Genomic DNA, 21853 nt, shown 5'->3' on the forward strand with positions numbered 1-21853 from the left:
TGTAATAGAAAAGTGTGATAAGTTAAGGTGCAAAGATTGCTGGTGATAGGATCTGGCTGCAAAGACTTATTCAGAGCAATTGTGATGAACAGTCACCATACATAGAGTACAGTTCTGACAGGTTCAGCCTGATCAGTCAGTCAATCCCAGAAGTTACAGTGGAACCTTCCCTAACTTCTCCCCATTTTTAACATACTTTTATACTATTTTTCCCCTAGTTACTCTATTTTTAGGAGAGTATCTCTAGTCATGCATCATGTCCAGGGTTGTACCTTGGAGGTAGGTAATGTCAGCAACACATCTGAGGCAGCCTCAGGGGTGGAGGTGGGCATTTGTGACCTCCCCACAGCAGCTGGTTCAGCAGCAAAGCATCCCCTTTTCCTCCTTGTTTTTCAGCTGCTACACAATTTATCTGCACCACTGAGTCGCCCCTCTTGCTGGGATTTCAACGGAGCCTGGCCCTGGTGTCTCCAGTCTGCTCCACCTCCCTTCAGTCCCCTTTAGCATGGATTGTGAGTGGGAAGTTGGGCATGCTGACCACATCCCACCCAGGGAGTCGTAACTGTGCCTCACCCTCTGTTTTCTGTGATAATTCTGCTGTTATAATTCTGCTGGAATGTGAATGTAAGTCCTCAGTTTTCTCTAATTCTACCCCCCGTCATTTTTGTGTTGCAATGTATTTGCAAGGGTTAGGCCATGGTGTGCACCAGCCAGCCTGCTCCTAAGTTTGTTATCAAAGCCTCAGGAATTCATCAAGGTTACTGAAACATAAACTGTGATAAATTAAGAAAGAATAGACTGAGAAACAGCATATCAAGACCACAAGGACTAGATAACAGGACTGTGAAACACCTGGGCTGTAACCCATCACACACTCTGAGAAGTGCAGGCAGAAAACAAGTTAACAAGATAAAGGCACCAATCAAGAAGTGTGTACTCAGTAGTTTGTAGAATCCATAAATATGTCTGTACTGTAAACAATAAGCGGCTTCTGCTTGATCATATTGGTTAGTTGTCCAGGAGGCCTGAATCTCCCACATTTTCCCACACATTCCACCTGGGAAATCACTTACTGCTGGGGAATTAAAGAGATAACATTTGTATGCATTTGCATTTCATTGTACCCCTTTCAGATCCATGTGGAAGGACGAGTGGTTTTTCTGATGTCTACGTGGCTCATACACTCTTTTTCTGTGATTTCAGAGGCAAAGCTTCATATGATCCAAACCCAGCAACCACTACTTGCCAGTGGTATAGCTGGGTAGAGAAACAAGGAAAACATGTGAGATGCAGGCTGGCTTTAAGGAAAAGCCAGCTTCTGGTCACTTAATATCTGATGGTGCCTCAAGTCATGGAATTAGTACATATTTTCCTGATGTGTACAGCATTGCTTTTATGACCTTTATTCTGCATTTTCATCCAACCAACGCCAAAGACAAGGGTGCTGTGAGAAGCCAAACTGAAAAAGAAGCCATAAAAAACCCCTCAGGCTTCCCAGCTTCCTCTGAGGGTACAAGCAGTAATTCCAGTTTGGCCGTTTTCAGTCGTGATTTACCATGAGTAACTCCCCTCTCCATATCCACACTCACACACAGAACTACCACACCCATTTGGGACAAAACCCCTCCATTTCGGAACAAGGACTGCTCCAAAGCCTGAAAACCCAGCGGGAACGTCCCCTGAGCCCCTGGGGAGGGTGAGGTGGCCGTGGCAGCTGAGGGAAGGGGCTGAAGGGTGTGGGGTGAAATGGCCTCTCTGTGTCCCACTCACCAGCCCCATCCAGCCCCTTGGGAGCCCTGGCACAGCTGGGAGAGGGGCAGGAGGCGCTGCGGGAGCTCCCGGGCACGGCAGGAGCTGGGAACAGAACAGGGACCGGAGCAGGTAAAGGGACAGGGACAGGGACAAGGGCAGGGACAGAGATGGCACAGGGAACGGGGCAGGGGCTGGTAAGGGGGTAGGGATAGGGACAGGGATAGGGATAGGGATAGGGGCAGGGACAGGTATAGGGATAGGGACAGGGATGGGGATAGGGATAGGGATAGGGATAGGGATAGGGATAGGGATAGGGATAGGGATAGGGATAGGGATAAGATAGGGGCAGGGATAGGGATAGGGACAGGGATGGGGATAGGGATAGGGATAGGGATAGGGATAGGGATAGGGATAGGGATAGGGATAGGGACAGGGATAGGGATAGGGATAGGGACAGGGATAGGGACAGGGATAGGGATAGGGATAGGGACAGGGACAGGGATAGGGATAGGGATAGGGACAGGGACAGGGGATAGGGATAGGGATAGGGATAGGGATAGGGATAGGGATAGGGATAGGGACAGGGATAGGGGCAGGGACAGGTATAGGGATAGGGACAGGGATGGGGATAGGGATAGGAACAAGGATAGGGATAAGGATAGGGATAGGGGCAGGGACAGCAACAGGGATAGGGATAGGGACGGGGATAGGGACAGAGGTAAGGACAGGGACAGGGATAGGGGCAGGGATATGGATAGGGGTAGGGACAGGGATAGGGATAGCAACAGGAGCAGGGACAGGGATAGGGATACGGATAGGGGTAGGGACAGGGAGAGGGACAGGGACAGGGATAGGAATAGGGACTAGGACAGGTATAGGGATAGGGACATAGATAGAGATACGGATAGGGGTGGGGACAGGGATAGGGATAGGGATAGGGATAGGGATAGGGACAGGGATAGGGATAGGGATAGGGATAGGGATAGGGCTAGGGCTAGGGCTAGGGCTAGGGCTAGGGCTAGGGACAGAGGTAAGGACAGGGACAGGGATAGGGGCAGGGATATGGATAGGGGTAGGGATAGCAACAGGAGCAGGGACAGGGATAGGGATACAGATAGGGGTAGGGACAGGGATAGGGACAAGGACAGGGATAGGGACAGGGACAAGGGCAGGGACAGAGATGGCACAGGGAACAGGGCAGGGGCTGGTAAGGGGGTAGGGATAGGGACAGGGTTAAGGATAGGGCTAGGGCTAGGGCTAGGGACAAGGATAGGGATAGGGATAAGGACAGGGATAGGGACAGGGACAAGGATAGGGACAGGGGCAGGGATATGGATAGGGGTAGGGACAGGGATAGGGATAGGGACATAGATAGAGATACGGATAGGGGTGGGGACAGAGATAGGGACAAGGACTGGGATAGGGACAGGGATACGGATGGGGGCAGGGATAGGGATAGGGATAGGGATAGGGATAGGGATAAGGGCAGGGACAGGGATAAGGACAGGAGCAGCAACAGGGGCAGGGAGAGGACAGGACAGGGGCGGGGACGGAACAGGCACGGACAAGTGCAGAGACAGGGGATGGGACAGGGATGGAACAGGGCAGAGTGAGGGATGCAACACGGACGGCGGCTGGTAAGGGGATGGAACAGGGGCAGAGATGGGACAGGGTCACGGCTGGCAAAGGCAGGCGACAGCGACAGGAACGGGGGCGGGCACACGGACACGGACATGGACAACACACGGACACGCCCGGCCGAGGCCCTGCCCCCGGTCCCGCCCCCAAGAGAGGCGTGGCTCTACCTTCGCCCCGCCCCTCCCTGTTGCGGTGACGTCACCACCCGCCGCTCCCGATTGGCCCGGCGGGCGCAGGTGACGCCACAGCGTGACGCCATCCCGCCGGCGGAGCCCAGACAAGATGGCGTCGCCCGGGTCCGGCGGCGCCGAGCGGGGCCCGTAGGGACGGCGGGCGGTGACCGCGGCACGGCGGGGCAGCGGGGCCGAGGGCCGCAGGTACCGGGCTAGACTGGGGGCGCGCAGGTACTGGGTGGGGCAGCGAGGCTGGGGCGCCGCAGGTACGGGCGGGGACCGCGGGGGCCGCAGGTACCGGGCGGGGGCAGCTGGGGACGGACCGCGCCCCTTCTTCCTCTCCGGGGACTGGGACCCTCCGCTGCCGCTCGGTAGAGCCGCTCTGGGGTGCCGGCACTCGGCCCGGGGCTGGGCTCGCGGGACAAGGCGGGGTGACGCTCCTGCCCCACAGGCTCCTGCTTTCCAGCAGTTTCCGGGACCGCCGGAGTTAAGGGAATGTGTTTCTGCCTCGTAACCCCTGATGAGTTTGCCCTTGATGGGTTTGCTCGGTGGCTGTTGAAATCCGAGTAAGCTGCTGGTGTCCGTGATGTTCGGAAATGCTTCCTCGCAGTAACTAAATCGGTGAAGAACCAAAACAAACATCTGATTTTCTTTGGGGGTGTGGTGTGTGTCGAGTCTGCCTTCAGGTAACTTGTTAATTTCTGCCTCTTATGCTGTGCAAATCACGGTGCTCATCTTTCCTATACTGCTTGTGACTCTAGAGTTCTGCTAAATCACGGAGCATTCACTCTTTCGCTGCATCTCCTTGTAGGCTAAAGATCTTTATTTCGTGGGTTGTAGCCCTACACTTCTCTTTTTATGCTGATCACCAATTTCTGGATCTTTTCCAGTTAGCTATTCTGCTTTTGGCTACATCTTTCACAGAGTATGAGATGCAAACATCTCAGGGATGTATACTTTGGTGTAATAATACTTCCCGATTGTGCTTTGTGATCCCTTTTGTTCGTTGCTTACTAGAAGTAGGAGATTCAGTGCATTTATTTATGTATTTATATTTAGTATAATTCAAGGGCTCTCTTTCTGTGTTTTGATAGCTCAAAATTTATCCTACTAAAGGGATACATTTGTTCTGGTTTTCTGTTTGTTTTTTTTTTTTAATTAGTAAAAGAAATCACAATAGGTGGAAATTAATAGCTGCCTTATTAACTGTTTTTATTCCCTACATCATTAAAAATCCAAAGAAGTGGAAAAAACCCTCGTCATATAGAAATGTTACGACACTGATGTTGTCTCATTAGAGTGGAGATAAGCAGATGGACTCTGGCACTTGGCTGTGGAACTATTATAGCTGCCATCCCAGACCCAGTAAAATGAATTTGTGTTGGATTTAAGCACTTTGAGGTCGATATTCCTACGTGACTCACTTTGGCAAGTGAGTGTTGCCAGACTCAGGGGCAGCTGGGTTGTGCTGGATGGTGTAACTTCAGCGGCTGTGCTGCTGATGGAAGGCTTGCTGCATCCCACAGCCTGTTAAGGGACCAAGAGGTTTTTGTGGGAGCTTGGTGAGAGGGATCTTATTCCTGCTCCAGCTGGGATCAGGGTGTTGAGGGAAAAGGGGAAGTGCTGCAGCTAGCCAGATCTCTTCATCACCTTCCCTTATCAGCCTTGGAGCGTGGGACCTTCTGCCCCTTTGCAGTTACTCCTGGTTTCCTGGCAATTTTCAGGCAAGAGTGGGGAAAACCTGTTTTGGCCTCCTTCCCTTTTCTCCCCAGGACGATCTGTGTGGCTGTGCAGCAGGCACGGGCAGCAGGGTGGGCTGAGGTGTACGAGGAGCATTTTGGGGCGGTGTTACAGGGTTACAGCACCACGCAGAACTGCTGCTCAATGACTTCAGTTTCCTGTGCGCACAGAGCTGCAATTCAGAAGTGCCCGTGGTTCTTAAGGTTACTGTTTCCACTGCGTGGCTTAAACCTTTTAGGGAAAAACCTTAATTCCAAGGGCAGGGAAACAAAAAACTGTGTAATTTTTAAACAGCTTTTGCAAGTTTGTGGGTTTAGTCTCAGAAAAAAAAACTGAAAGTGATGGTCCTTTCCTTGCCTCACCATCTGTACTTGACCTGATATCTCCTGTTGTTTTTTGGATTTTTTTTTTCCTGTGCATGCCCTATGGCACAAAGGAGTCAGGGAAGAAGTTGATGCTACTAAAGTGGTTTTTTTTCATTCAAGTATGAGCTGAAAGAAACAGACATGAAACTTTAAAGGGAAAACCAAAAAACTCTCATATTTAACATATGTGAATCAATAGGTGTTAGTTTCTCTTTAATGAAGAGAACTTAAATTTTCAGAATATTGGAAAAATGAGTATACTGGCCAGGCAGTAGATTTACTGTATAGTTTATGTTGATGAATAGAAAAATCATCAGGGTGAAAAATCATCAAAAACTCGTGGAAGAACTCCATCTCCATTATTCCATTATGATGTTTTGTTATCCTGGAGACAAAAACCTGTAACTGACAGAATGGAGTCAGGTTTCTGGACCAATCCAGCCTCATCTGTCACACTGTGACAGCTGGAGCTGTTTTGGCTGGTGCTGGGGGCAGAAGTGCTGTAATGGCACAGAAGGTGTCACCTTACTCATCCTCCTTTTTAATTTGTGTAAGCTTATGGTTTCTTGTTGCTTTCAGAAACTGTAGGGATTGATAATTTCGTTGTCCAATTTAGTTAATTGATAATTGTTGTCCATATCCAGTCTCTGCATCATGAGTTTTTAACAGCAGTCCATTCCTACGTTTTACAGTTGATGCTGGGTGGAATATTTTGATAAAATGATCTGTGAGAAATTTAATTTTCCTTATTACATAGAACTTCTTTTCAACCTTCTCTGGTATTTTGTCTAGCATAATCACTCCCAGTCTCTTCAATCATGAATTCCAGAGTTTCAGCTGTCATTTTGCAGAGATCTCTACCTAAAGGCATGATTCTCTATTTAAAATTGATCAGTGCAATTCAGATCAATGTCAGCGTAAGGAAGGTCTAGTGGAGCCATAATTGGAAAGCTCTGAAGCTGTTTGTGAAAACAGTTCTTTAAAGTAAAGGCAAAGAAGGGTTGTTTACAATTTATAAATAGTTTTCTTGTTTGAAAAGTAGGTCTTCTAGGATGCATCAAAGGTTGGTTTCTCATCCCTGCATTGTGTGTGCTTACGCTGCTAACTGGGAAGGCAAGGCTATTGATCTTGCAGCACACACCACTCTGCAATCGACCCTTGGGATTAGTGCAGCTGATCGATACAAGCCTGAGCTCACAGTTGTTGTGTGTTAACTACTTAGGTAGGTAATCCTCTCTGGTATGCAAGTGCGTTGCTTAATGCTTTGACCCTCTGACTTGGTTTGAATAAGCTCATGTTCTGTGTCCCTAATGACCTTTTGCAGTCAATGTAGCCTTGTGCTGAGGTCTCCATTAGAACCTGGGCACTGGGGCTTTCCCTCTCTGAAGTCTTATATTTATTCAAAATCCTTTCGTGCAAAGGCTTTTTTTCTTAAATGTTAAGAAATGCTGTCTTTGCTGTGGATGGGAAACTTTTAAAGGACTGATTTTGTGCCCAGACTCAGTTTGTATTGGTTTGTATTTTTTTTCATTTTTGAAAGCTACAAGATCTTTCCAGAATCTGTTAAGCTTGTAATGTACTTGAAACAGAATATACAGAATTATAGCAGAATGGGAGCACAGTATCATTGCTCTAATTTAGACTTAAATCTTCTCTTCTAGAAGGAAAGCAGATTGGTTCAAAATGCCATGCTGCATTAGTAGTATTACAGCTTGTAACCGATGAGCTTGTATATTCTCAGCTGCATTTTGTGTCAGAAACTCTTACACGAGAGTAACATTTTAAATCAGAGGAAGGTGAGTCCTCTCCAAGAAGTAGTCAGGTCTTCATCTGGAGGACTATCTGCATATGAGTACAATTAATGGATTTAGCTGTTGCTGGTTGGTGGAGGGGAAAGTAGTAGTTAAGAGTTGTGAGCTCTTGTCTGGTCAGTGTTACTGGAGCTCAGCATTTTTGATAGCTATCTACTACGTTATGTGAAAGATTTTATTTTTCAGCCCTTTTCTTATGCATACGTTTGTGCTTGCACCATTTGTCATCTCTAGGCTAGCAGCAGAGGAGGCTATGACTGAAATGACTAATGAGATTTACTCCCTGATTTCAGGAAGGTGTGTTTCAAAAGTATGCCTGTTACCAGTTGTGCTGTGTCACGTTTTAGTCCTGTGCCTAATTCATACACAGGGAAGTGCTTTTGTGTTCAGTTTGGTGCACTTTATCAATTGTGAGCACTAAAATAAAACTGGATTCCTAGTTTATTAATGCTCTCCAAAGTACTTGCTTAAACTTTGTTTCCTTCTGTGATACAGCAAAGCCACTCTGGGTTCCACCCTAATGATTAATACCCTCATGTGGTGTCCTTGCATAGTACTGTGTCATGATTTGACGTAGAAATATAGGAGGCACATGTAGCAGGAAAGGGACTCTTGAATAAAGTCACTATTAATCATCTGGAATAAAACTGTGTTTGATGAAAAGGGCCGGAAAAGCTTTATGCTGCATAGCCTCCGAGAAAAGAATGTGTTCTTAATCTTTTAATTAAGTATTATGTCACCACAAGCAGTTTGTTGACAGTCTGTTTGACTTCTTGGTACAAAACAGGTGAAGGATTATTGAGTTTCATTTTGCTTGCTATGTTTGTAACAATATACAAAAGAACTGTTTCCAGCAAGTACCTTTATATTCCTTATTAAAAAGGGGGGCGGGGAGAAAGTATGTAGTAAAAAAAGTATGTAACCTGTAGTTAGAGGCTTTATTCTTGCTTGTGGGAGGGAGCCTAATACATGATTTCTGTTTATTTACCTGGAAGTGAGTGCTTAGTAATTTGATGTCTCTTTTGCAAAGAAAACCCAAGAAAAGACAGTAAGATGGCTTGTTGCTTTTAACTAACACTGTTGAATATTTCTGAATTTGTATGCAAAGGGAGAGCTATCAAAGTCAAGTGTGAATATAAAAGTAATGCTGTTATGGTCTGTAATCTCATCTATATGAAGGTCTTCAACTGGAAAAGGCTTAATAAATATACCTTAAAGAATCCACAGTTGTATTATAAGATGAAAAATAAATGAAGGAAGGCAAAGGTGAAGAAGTTGGTTCTGGCATGAATGGTGAGGTGGTCTGAGCTGCTTTTGAAGTTGGAGGTGGACTCTGGGAACTCTGTTGGCAAAATGGCTGTGATGGCTGTTTTTGTGACACAGTAATGTCACCCTGTTCATAGTGAGCTCCCATATTGCATACACAGTTATTGTACTGGTCTGAAAGCCTCTCTGTCTCTGGGGATGTTCTGTATGTGTTATGATATTGGAGATGAGCACTTGAAATGTAACCGTGTTTAGTGCAGGGGATCTGGCTGTACTGTGGATAAATCAGTTCTGCCAAGTGATGAAAAGGGTTTCTCACTTTCCCTTCATGCTGGGAGAGAAGCTGTGTATCCATTTTATGCTGGTCTTCATTCAAAGCAAAGTAATTTGATGTTCTTGCAGGAATCTGAATATGATACTCATGTTCTGTCGTATGGCTGCACTGGATTAATTTCCTAAAGTAAGCTGGATTGAACCAGACATATGGGTTATGAGAGGAGCAGGCTGGGAGTGATTCTCGGGTGACAGTAGAAAATCTGATAGCTCAGAGAAGGAATGGTCAGCCCACAGTATTGCCATTTCTTAAACAAAAAAATCATCTTACTGCTGTGTCATGGTTATTATGGTGGCCCACTGAAAGAGATCTCTGTGCTGTCAGCAGTCCTATGTTCTTGCCAGCTTGAAATGTTTGGAGAGGAGAATCTGTGGGATGAACTGTGGTCATGGGGCAGCTTCATCCAGCAACCTAGTCTGGTCTAGTTATAAAATAAAGTAAGTCTAGGTTGCTGAAACTGAGTCAGATCTGTCAAAATGTCCTAAGAAAATTAAGCTAATGCATCTCTGAAGGTTTCTTTTTGCACATAAAATGAGCCATTTCTATTTAGTTATTCATTGCTTTAAGTGTTCTGGGGCTTGCATTCATTACTGTATCTGCTGAAGAACTTTGTGATGTGCAGGGGAAAAGTTTGTGTTACCAAGTGAGACAGGCTATATAGTATTACAGACTTAAATTAATTGGAAGTGGTAACTTAAAAATAAAGTTTGGACTACACCAAACTTCATATTCAAATCTGAAGTGCATCCTTTGGGCTTTTATAGTGAGATGAAAAAGACTGAATAGGAGTAATTTGGTAGGGAATAGATACTGTTCCAAACGTGAGAGACTGCAGTGAGATTCCTGGGGTAGCTGTGGGTTTGGGATGTGGGAAACAGGTTGTGTTCTGACTTTGCTGCTGGCTGAGCTGGATGACTGTGGGCAAACTGCTTCAACTTTGTGCATTAGTCCTCAAACCTGCAAAGCAGGAACAGTTTGTCTGCTGGTTAAGTACCTTGACAGGTTTTCTGGAGTCTCCTGTAAGAGCCATGTGGTGCAGAGGATACAAGGGAATGTCAGCAAAACTACTTTGCCCTCAGGGGAAAGAAAATGAATGAGAAGTGTGTAATTCCTGGCATTATAAATATCCTGCAGGTATCTAGATTTCATCTCAAAGCAGTGTCTTTCCTTGTCTTTGGTTTCTTTTCTATTATCCATTCCACTTGAGCACTGGAAGTTCAGTATCCATTTGCCCTTACTGTTGGGAGGCTTGTAATTGTGTGCATGTATCTGTCTCCGTCTCCTACTACCTTGCACATCTGTGGATTTTGCTCTGTGCATTTGTGATGGAAAGTTCACTGTCTAAGTGCAGAATTAGACTACTCCTTAAACTTACCTGGCCAAACATTGGCAGGGTTTGCAAGTTGGGTTGCAGTGCTGGGAGGGCAGACTTACCATCTCACACAAAGGGAAAGCACACCCCTTCAGTTTGTTTTAAGTGAGGAAATTTAAATCTTAAAGCTCACTTTAAGTGGAAGCAGTAGGAATTAAGGTAGGTGGGCAAGGAGATTATTCTGTGAAGCTTGGGGATCTTCCAAGTACCTTGTGTGAATGTGGCAGGGAGGGAGGAATGAGACCTGTGGTACAGAAAGGCTTTCTGAAGCTGCATGTGAAGGTGAGTGTAACAGCTGGAGCATCTTTGAAAAGTACATCTCAAGGATTGAGTAGTTGCTCTGCTTTCCCTCTTGGAGGATGGGAGTTGTCTGCATGTTTGTGTGTCTTCACTGCTAGTAACCTCAGCTGTAGCAGTTGCACACGCAGAGTAAACCATGTTTAACAGATGTGTAGTCTCTTTGGTTTTTCCTTGCTTCTGGCTTCCATTCCTGAATTTTTCAATCTGTAGTTGGATTACAGACTGAACCATATTTCAATTTAAACAGCCCCTAATTGAGGGACATTTACTATTTGAGAAGTACAAAATGAAGAGATTGCAAGGAAGATGTTTGTGCTCAGGACTGAATATGCTGCCCTCAGGTAGTGTGGGCCCATGAAGTTTTCTGATATAAAACACAACAAGCAGTTCCTTTACTTATGATGCTCTTGTTTTGTAATAGATCCGCTATAGTTGAGGGCAGTCTCAGTTTCACTTCACTATTCAGAGGCAAATTTTTGTTTTTCTCCACTAGACAAGCTTGCTCAAGGCAACTTACCTTCCTGTGTTCCAAATTAATTGTTTCAGAAGTATACTCAGTGTGGGTACCGCCAGTTTGCTGAGCTGTTCAAGTGTCTGCTGCTGTTTTCATAAACAGAGCATTTATTTTTTTGATAGCTGGTAATGATGCTTCCATTGCTGTGTGTTTTTAAAGAGCAGAACATTATCTTTATTCCAGTGCCAGCCCATCCAAAGCTTACAAGCCATTGCAAGAAATAATGAAGAAATTACTCTTAATTTTAAATCAGTTTCCTCCTCTTAATGCTGTAATGCACCAGTTCCCTGTTAATTAAAACAAGTGAATTTTTTCATTTGAAAACATGGCTTCTGGTAGTGAAATTTAATTTGGTGCTGTCTACTGATAGTATTTCCCATCTAGCTCATCTTTTTAATGCAATCATTCAGTCTTGTTTGGACTGAGTGGGAAGACTTGAAAGCAGGATTGACTGATACTATGCCTGGAGATGAAGCAAGGTTGGTTTTAGGCATTACTGCAATGGGACCATCTTTTCACTTGCTTGATACATTTTTTGAATTTCAGTTTGAATCCTTTGTTTTGTTGAGTTGGTTAGGTAAGGAGTATGTCCCTGAGGCCTCAGCTCAGCAAACACATGACAGTAGCTCAAGTGAGTATTCATGAACAGTGATAAGGGTTTGTTTTCTTCCTGGTCTTTTAGTTTCATCCTTCAGTGCTGCAAAACCTGGCATGTGATATGTGCTTCTGCCTGTGCTTCTTTCTTGCCTCAGTCTTGATAAGATGGGTTAGATGAAGACAGATGCCTGTTGGCTAAACGGGAGTGACACATGAATTAAGGACAACATGAGCTGGCATTGAAAGCTAAGACTGTACTAGTGATGATGTGTTGGAGAAATGCATAAAACTCAGAAAATGTCAAATAAGCTTGTGAGGAATGTCACACCTGTGGCACCTAGGATGCAATTCAGGTTTCTCACAACAGCACTGTTAAGGCAAAGGCTAACCAAGTCTCATGAGGCATATTTTGAAAATCATTGAGATTTAAGATGCTATGAGCTTTTATTGTCACTTGACAAATAAATGTTTTGGAGACCACACTTTTCCAGGTGTCCTATGACCAACTCTTAGTTGCTTCAGGAATATGAAGTGTTTAGGACTTTTCCTTCCATGTACCTAAAAGTGTGTATTTGGAGAAAGAGATTAATTTATGGTGAATTGGGATCTTTCCTGGAAAATGGCAACACTGAGAGATGAAACTAAAAAGAGGGAAGATTGAGATTGAACATAAGGAAGAATTGAAGGTGGTGAGGAACTTAACAGGTTGCCCTGGGAAGCTGTGGATAACTCATCCCTGGAGCTGTTCCAGGACAGGTTGAATGGGGCTTTAAGCAGTCTGATTGAAGTGATACCCTTGCTTGTACAGAGTGTGTGGACTAGATGATCTTTGAACGTCCATTCCAAACTCAAATGTGCCATGATTGAGTCAAGTGAGTTTGCAGGGAGTTTATATTCTTAGAATGTGCCACTTTTAGTTGCGAGAAATAAGATGTGTCAGTGTGAAACAGGGACATCAGATGGCAGAAGTAGTTTAACAGTTGTAACCACGTGATGGGAGAGATCCTTTCAGGAATGGGAAAAGGCTGTTGTTGGCCTGATGTGTGTTGAAACAGCTTGGGCTGAGTGTGCAGTCAGGGTCTGAAACAGTGGTTCCCATGCTGAATATCAGTGTTTCAGCCTGCTTGCTGCAGGACAGGCAGGGTTGTTTGGAGGTGGAATAGTTAATGTTACAGGTTATTTTTTTCCCCTCAGTACCATGCTGAATTTTGCTGGGAAAATGTTAAATGTGTGGTAAGAGTGGGTAGTGCATGTGACCCAAGTATAAAAGGAAAAATTGATGCATCTATAGTAGTGTAACACTGTTCTCATTATTCTTGTACAGTACAAGAGGCACATATTTTGGCTGAGATCCCATACATGGAACTGCAAGTGATGTTTGACCTGCTGGCAGATATTATTTTTCCATTAAAAAACTTTGGCCAACTGCATTTCTTGGTAGATTTTTGTCTGCTTCATTAAATCAATTCCATAAGTGTTAATATTTCACCAGATTTATAACCAAAACCATAATTATCAACAAATGTTAAAATTTCTCTTCTGAGCTTTTACAGGGAGAAGATGACAACCTTACAGATTTCTTTGGAATGGACATTTTACATAGCAATTTAATTGTTGTAATGTATTGTTTAAATGAATTAAGTTATGGTTAATAAATAATTGTTGAAAATTAATGAATACGAATTGCCTTATATACCAAAATAGTTTGAGTTTGTGTTGCTATTGGTATTTGAGTTTTTTGTTAGGTCTTGGTCAACAGAGTTGAATTTATTTCAAAGTAATATGAGATCAGCTACCTGTTACTCCCTTGCTTAAAGAGTATAAGAACAAAAAGCTTGTAACTGCAGAGATTGTTGTTTTTGAATTAAAAATAGTATATGTTGTGATTAATGGATTAAAAGCTGTTTTACTCTGTTGTGCATTTTGAGAGTGTCTGTCTAGCTCTCATTCATAAGTGGGACAAGTCTGAAATATTAATAATACTCAAGTACTTCAGAATCAGCTTGTTACATATTGAAGTACCACTGCAACAAATGGAGCAGCATTTTAATTCGTTTATGATATTCTGGGTTGCAGGCATACATTCTAAATGTTCAGGTTATTCCATGCTTCTCCATGCATCGTTACCAAAAGAACAGTAAGTGGGCTATTTTGTTGTTGAAACTAGCAATCAGCAGTTTCCCTCAAGAAGGGTTATATTGAAATATTAGCTTTCTTCTGAAGTGCTGTGATTAACAAGGAAAGTTAATGCACATTCCTGGCTCTGGCTAGTGTTAAGATAGCTTAGAAAAAATTGACTCTTTTGTAGTAGTATGAAATCTCATGGTAATTAAGCTGAAGTAGTTACATTTGTTGATAGTTACCAGATGCTTACCATCTGACAGTTTCAAACTCTCAAAACTGGTAGGTATTTGCTATCCAAACTTTAGATATAGGAAAATAGCAGTTAAAAACAGTTGCTCTGCTCATCATATTTGGGTCTTGTTTCATTTCTGCATTGAGATTATTGCAGCCCTCATTGCTGGTATGAATCCTGGGTCATCTTTTTAATTTTGTTTTCTAGAATGTAGGAATTGCATAGCACATTTATATTTTTATCTCTTGAATTTCTGTCTTGCTTTTTTTGTGCCTCAAGGAGGGGAAGTTAGTCCTCTATTTCTAGTTTACCATTCTTTTTCTCGGTGATATTGTAGTTTGTAGATTAGGGAAGCTGGCCTTGAAGCAAAAAAAAAAGACATATTTTTTCTCTCAGCTGTTTTGTTTATGTGATCTTTAAATAATTTGGGTAAAAATCACTAAACTGCATTCTGAAGTCCACATCTGTTCTTGGATGAACAGAACCTGCGCAATTTTTCTGGAGTCTGGAAATCAGTCCAGCCTTAGATGTTTGTTACAGATGGTTTTCTCTTGTGACAGGATTGAGTTTTCTGGAAAGAGTCCTTTTTAAAAAGGTTACCTGTTTGGTGCCACAGTTAAATATGATAGGTCCATTTATAATAGCTGCATTTTCCATGCTGTTGTGTCTGGCTAAAGGAAAAGCTTACCTTGATCTGCTTTGACCTCAGGGCTGCCTGTAATTACTTTTCTGTTTCCTTGTGCTGTTGCCTGTGAAACTTGTATTTCTAGAGGTTTGTGTGGTGCATAAACTTCAACTGTGTTGGGAATCTGTATGGCTGATAAGTCACAAAGTGACTAAAAAATTGGTATATTAGTGTGCTTCATTTGCACAGCCATTGTAGGGTTGTCCCTGGTTTTGGGTGAAGTGTATGGCAGATTACCTTATGTTTTAAACACAGAGTCAGGATCTTACAGGAATGGAGCTGTCTGTTACCAGTTATGAACCCTAAATCCTTAACCAACCAGTATGTGCTTGTAACAAGTGCAGTGTCTTTAATGAACAAAGTGGGACATGATATGAGGTAACTGGAACTGCAGGTGTCTGATGTCAGTGCCATGAATCCATATGGAATGACAGAGAGATGCCATGCCTCTCTGAGAGTGTGTGGGAGCTCCCAGCAGAGAGGTCCTGTAGCAAAAGGCTGATTACCCACTGTGTCATGTTAAGCAGTGGCACAATTTGAAGAATCAATGTCTCCTGATGTTTATCACTGCTAGGAAGATGCAATCAAACATCCCCATGAAAAACTCCATAATGGATGTTGTGACCATCCAATGGATGTTGTGTTGTCTTGTAATCCAGTACTGTGATCTGCACAGTCCTCTTTGTCAGGGTCTTTTCTCCCTTTCCTTCCTACTCATGTATTTGAAAAATGAAAAATGCTTTAAAAGTGCCATTTTCTTTGTTCCTGTCCCTCTTCCCCTCAATCATTGCACTAGTTAAGAACAAACTGCATTAGTTTGATGTAGGCTGCTCCTCAGATTTAGGTCTCTCATCACAGCTGCTTGGACTGTTGATCCACGGGATGTGTATGCAGCAGGGACACCTCACACTTCCTCCCTCAAGCCCCCTTTTGTCTGTGTGAGCCCTGCTCTGAATGCTTAAATGTGGGATGATGGTCACTTGTATTTGTATCCCATAAGATAAAGATATCATTAAATTTGTTTTAACTGGTGTCCCTTGTAAGTTGGATAGCAACTTTATGAGTGTTGTCTTCAAGGAGGGTTTGGATTTGTTTAAGTCCATCTTAAAATTGACCAAGAAATTTAATTTACTTTATCTCCTGGATTAAGTGCTACCACATCTCCTGTGGTAGCACTTAAGAGTAATTACTGTAGATCAAGTTAGAAGTTACTTTTCTGTTAAGACTAGTGAAAGAGATGGTTTTCCTTTTTCTTTTTATGGGTTTTTAGTTTGGGGGTCTTGGGGTTTTGTTGGCTTTAGTTTTTGGTTTGTTTTTTATTGTTTTGCTTGATTTGGGTTATTTTTTTGGTAGGGGAGCTGGGGAGGTGTGTTTTGGGCATGTTGCAGTACATCATATCTAGTTTTACAGCTTTATCTAGAGAGCTGTTACCAGTGGTTTAACATAATTGTCCTTTTTTGCAAGGGAGTACCTCCATGTGCTCTTGTTTGCAGAACTCTTAGAAGTACAAAGCAGAAGCAGTTGCTGCATGTTTTGGGGTGATGCCATCTCTTTGGATACTGTAGTGAAAGCATAAATCTGTTTTGTACTGAAGTGAACTTATCAGCTTTTCGCTGGGAGAAGTCGTAAGAGATCTGAGCTTTGTAGCAGTGGTTGAACACTTGCATAGACAGGAAGCTTTGATGAGAACTTTTGTTTTGTCTTAGCAACACACACTGTTTTCTTCTGGTTTTGCTGTTTGATGCTATATATACAGAAGCCTGATGTTGGTTATAGCCCTTTGCTTGCACTGAAACAAGTAGGTGCAGTGAAAACTGAAAACAATGTCTACATTTTGAACACCTATGATCATTAGAAATCAATCTCTTGAAACAAAGTGACTTTTGCTTTTTTATTTATTTTAAAATCAGTAGTTCATAAATTAACATAGGCAGGAATTTTTTTTTTTACATTTTCAGTCTTTTGTGTATGTAGTTTTCAGACTAAATGGTGCATCCTTAGTAGTGTATAGACTACCCAATGTGTATTAGCAGGTGAAATGGAAATTGCGAGATCAGGTCTCTTTCTCTGAAAATCATAGATGTGCTGATTTGATTATGGTTGATAACTTGAAGCATTTTCAAGTTCTCTATCACCCATAAGTTACTAATTTTTCATTTATTGAATTTTAGGTGGAAATTACTTCAGAGAATGCACATGGTCTGGAATGTAGACATGTTTGCACCCCCTATACTCAGGAATATAGCAGCAAGAGTCCAGTTCTTATTGCCAAATACTTAAATTGGTTTAAGTTATCATGAGTAAAGCAGTTACAGGTATTATTAGTGGTAGGATGCTTCCAACTTGTCTAGTCAGAACTCCTTCAGGAAAAGGAATGAAGAAACATGTAAATAATAGCAAAAAACCACCCGTACTTCCCAGAAGCTCTTCATGAGTTGCGCTTTGTAATTATTTTTTTGTTCTCTTCTGTTGATGAGTCTCTCCCTTTGGCATTGCCTCTTGCAACAAGTCATATTTTTCTGTGTTCTCCTTGTCTGGCAGCACAACTAAATGCCATTCAAGTTTAAGTGATGACATGTCCAGTGAATTGCCTTGGTCACCTCTGTCTCTTCAGGCCATTCCAGCTCATCACCTCTCTGTGCCAGTTGTCGCTGTCATCAGTTTTGCCTTGCCACTTCTGTTTCTGCATCTTTGTGGTGTTGTTTGTTGTTGTGGTTGTTTCCCTGTCCCCCCTCCCCTTCTGTCATGATCACTCTGAGGTCCTCTGCCCTCATCCTATGTTACTCTGACTGGCTGGTTTTGTGAATCCTGACCTGCTGCGTCAGTGTTACTAAGTGAAAAATTATACAGATGGGCAGGAAAGAGTTCACATCAGGTTGCTGGAGTTCCTTGTAACTTTTAGGTTCTTGCAGCCCTGATCCTCTCCATGGAGAGTTGTACAGAATCAAGAATGAGGGAGGTCCATGAGGAAAGTGAAGGGAGATGAGCACATCCTATTGATGATCTTTGTCTCAAATTTATTGATCCAGCTTACGTACTTTTATAGTAGTGTTAATTAACCTCATACATATTGCAAAAACCGAGCTCATCATTGATTACATATTCCATGCCAACCCCTCCTTTGTTGCTAATACCCGTGGTTTTCTTGTTGAGACTAATACTTGGTTTTTATATCCTGCTGTTGACTACATTCGAGGACTCCATGTTTTTCACCATGTTTTTCTCATCATTTGATCAAGGACTTAGTGTTTTTGTTTTTCTCGTAATCAGAAGGCTGAGAACTTACTGCTTACAGATGCATATGATCATGGATTTTTTCCCTCAAGCCACGTCTGCACAAAAACTCTCCAACAGGTCTACATTTATAAAAGAGAGCTTGAAGGTGGCTGTATGAGCACCCTGTAGTTCTATGCAACTAACCGGTTCCTCTAGAGCAGGAAAGGTGGTGTAAAAGTTTTTTCTGTCCTCTGTCAGTTTACAGTGTGCAATAAGGTGCCAGGCCAATTCTGTGCCACCATGTGCTGTTGTGGCAGTGCCCTTCAGCATCTTGTTCTGGAGTCTGGCGACCAAAGGAAACCGTGGTAGAGTTGCACTTGTCCATCATCTGAGCAGAGTAAAGCTTTGGAAGCAGTCCAAATTTCAAATTAAATTTCAAAATGAGTGGTAGCAAAAATAAGCAAATCTTTACTGCACAGTGTAATTAATGTTAAGATAATGCCCAGATTCATAGTAACAAATGAGTAACTGCCTAAGTGGATGCAGATACTGTTTTCCCAGCTTGGACAACAGAGCAACAGCAATATGCTTATAACAGTGGTCCCTGACTAGCCTGTCAAATCTGATCAGTCATAAGACACTATTTTAATTAAAACTCCTTTGGGAAGGGGGTGATGAAATGTGCCTGGCAGCCTGTTCTTGTGTTACTCTGTGTAGTGCTTAACAGTTTTGTTTGCTGACAAGTGCCTTCTGAAGTAATGTTGTCTTAATAAGTGCACACTCACAGTGCATCGGCAAGACCTGTGTGATATAAACTCAAATGCTATGTGAATCTAAAGTGACTGGCTCTTGAAATGATCAATTTCATGGCTAGCTTGCTGCTGATGTGCCTTAGCTAGTTCTGTGGTTAATTAAGGTGTTGCATATGGCAGAGGAATAATTTTTCCACTGCATCTTGAAGGTAATGGAGACACTAGGTCAGCATTAGGATTTTACTACAGCATCAGCAAAAGCAAGATACATATGTGGGATGACACTGAAACTTTATGCAGCTTCAGAGTGATAGGCTACTGCAAAACTCCTTGGAATCTGGATGTGCAGTTTTGGGTTGTTGGCATTTATACACATTGCCAGTTGTGTCCCTGGAGCAGTAACCTGTAGTAAATGGTGCTGCTTTGAGCAAACACCCTTATTAACTGAACCTGGCAAAGTGAGAAAGTTAGTTTCTCTAATCAGAAGTTTTTGGAAACCTCTAAAAAAGGAGTTCCTTTTTAGTCTGAGATAGTAACAAGAAAAAAAAAACAGCTTTGAAAAATCACAAGAAGTGTGTGGAGGTTTTGTCCCAAGTTAAATGGAGAGCAGGCAGTGCTTGCACACAGTCTCCAGTGACAAACAGGGAACTGGTGAGGATGTGAAGGCTATATGACTCTACATATCACCTGGCTTTTTCACTAAAAACACTGCCTAATTGCTACTCTCACACAGAGGAACTACCAACACAACAGCTTGTCTGGCAGTGAAACCTGGGTCTGAAAGTGCAGCTGTTTTTTGTGCTGCTGTCTCAGTCTGGGCACGGGGACCGGTAAGGCTTGTTCAGCCTCAGTGGTTGACATGCAGCTTTTCTGGGTAGTCTGGTGGCTTTGCCCTTGACATCCTTCCTTGGATGGCAGGCTTGGCACTGTTTCACCTTCTTTTCTTTCTGTCTTGGAAGCCTTAATGTTTTGTTTGTTTCTGAGAACAAGGTGCCAGAACCGGTTTCTGGTTTAGTGGAATAGTTTCAGACATAATAGCACTGCTCAGAGAGGTTGTTGAGTTCCTAAAAGAACCTGACAAACATTAAGCAGGATGACACACAGTTTTTATGTGCAGCGTGCACCTGGACTTGCCCAGCATGACTCACTTCCCCATGGCCCAGCATCTGCCCACTGTGTTTCACAAAGTCTGGTTGCACGTGGGTGATCTTCGTACAGCTTTGGCTTTAGCTTTGTGTAGGTTTCCCATTAGCCAGGGCTGGTTCATTTGTTGATTTCAATATAATGTTGAAAGGGATCTTTTCACTGCAAAAGGGATTTTCCTAGAGTACTTGCAACTGGCTCTTCTTGTCCCCAGTCCTGTCAGCAACAGCAATCGCTAACCTGTGTAATCCTCACCTTCCTTTAATGTGTAATGTTGGCAGTTGGAATCTGCCATGGGAACAGTGCTCAAAAGAGTCCTTGACAAGAGGAATGATGGGCATGAATGTTAGATCTGTCCCATGTTGCTGTGCTCTGCTGCCTGTGGGGGATGTACCAGAGGTCTCCATGGTTTTGAAGAACAGCTACAGCATTTCAGTCTGAGATGGAGAACTTCAGAAGCAAAGGGCACCTCTGAGTCCTTGTCATGTTACAAGGAGCACTTAAAAATAAATTGAGTTACTCTAGAAATTATGCTGTAGTACTTTGTGATGTACTTCTAATCTAGCAAAAAACCCCATGTTACTGAGTATACCATAAGCATCCTGGAGCAGAGTTTTAGCTGACAGCTAATTCTATCTTGATCAACTCTTTTGCTGAGCCAGGCCTACTCTCTGTTAAAAGCTGGCTGGCCACTTCTGTGTTTAACATCTTGGCCATGAATGATTCACATCCACATTTTTAAAGTTGTTGCTAACTGTTGTAGGCAGTGGATGAGCCTGTTCTCATTCGTTTCTTGTGTGTATTCAAGGTGTCTTTTCTCTTGGTACTGTTTATTTTACACCTGTTTTATGCATTTCCCAGTGTGTCTAGATGAGTGCCATGCTGGCTAACTGGCTGCATACCCAGTGCAGTAGTATCCCTTTTTTAGAGCAGCAGGGATTAAACTGAAGAGGATCAGCCTGGTATTTCCAGTAGGAAGAGCTATTCTTAATGCCAAGGGAGGCAGGGTGCACTTGATGAGGCTGGGACAGAGTGGCCTCTGTGTGCTGTGATCTGTAACTCCGTCTTCCCGTTCACCCTGGTTGTGTCTTGGCTCTTGGCTGTTTTGGTTTTTTGGTTGGGGCTTTATTTTGCTGTTTCAATTGTCCAACCTTGGTCTCAAAGTTATTTCTCTACTCAATTAGTTTCAAGGCTAAAAAACATGTTTGCTTATCTGTCTTAGGAGCAGGCACATCAGGTGTCTGCAATGTATTCCATAACCTAGAGATAAGACTCTGGAACTGCATAAATGCACTCTGTGCTACATATACAAAATTGTTCAAGCTGTTTTAAAATCTTTTTCAGGTTCTAGATGGCTTCTAAGAAGTTGGGATCCGACTCTCATGGTAAGTGAGATTTAGCATCCTTGTCTTTTCAATAGGATGAATCCTGCTATTGCTGCTGACTAATGTCCTAGCCTAGACAGTCCATAGAGACTAATCTGTTCAGCCTCTGAGTAGTTTTTTGTTAGGAACGAAGTGCCTTGGCTTCCTTCATGCATAGCTGCTTGCTGATGCTGTGTTTGCTTGTTCTCTGATTAAACTGAAAATCAGTCTCTGGCTGTTCCCTGCTCCTTCATGGTAGAATAACATGTTCTTCTTCCCCAACAAATTCCCCTTCAAAATTAAAACTGAACTGCTCTGGTGTTTGATCAAGTGAGCACTAGATCTGTAGCATCTTCCTGTGGAAATCACATGAGAAGCTGAATTGAAAGTGAAGCTTTTAATACAACATTGAATTATGCTTCATTTTTGCTCAGCCATGAATTTCTCTCCTAAATTGGACAAACTTGATTCAGAA

At 43.0% G+C, this 21853-nt stretch overlaps 1 protein-coding gene across 4 annotated transcripts in view; it reads left to right on the plus strand.

Annotated features, from left to right (window-relative positions):
* Positions 1-3642: 3642 nt before the first annotated feature.
* UBAP1 (ubiquitin associated protein 1) overlaps positions 3643-21853 on the plus strand; it is a 34379-nt gene continuing 16168 nt past the window's right edge. For 2 of the 4 annotated variants that reach the window (XM_064736268.1, XM_064736271.1), the window contains exons 1-2: positions 3643-3767; positions 21359-21399. In XM_064736268.1, the coding sequence (XP_064592338.1) occupies positions 21366-21399 (34 nt within the window). In that variant the 5' untranslated portion in view covers positions 3643-3767; positions 21359-21365. Of the gene's footprint in view, positions 3768-4187; positions 4250-7156; positions 7182-21358; positions 21400-21853 lie in introns of those variants that run through there. The other 2 variants (XM_064736270.1, XM_064736269.1) reach the window with 2 other exon arrangements.

This window comes from Zonotrichia leucophrys, chromosome Z (genome assembly GCF_028769735.1).
Source record: "Zonotrichia leucophrys gambelii isolate GWCS_2022_RI chromosome Z, RI_Zleu_2.0, whole genome shotgun sequence".
NCBI classification, from domain to species: domain Eukaryota; kingdom Metazoa; phylum Chordata; class Aves; order Passeriformes; family Passerellidae; genus Zonotrichia; species Zonotrichia leucophrys.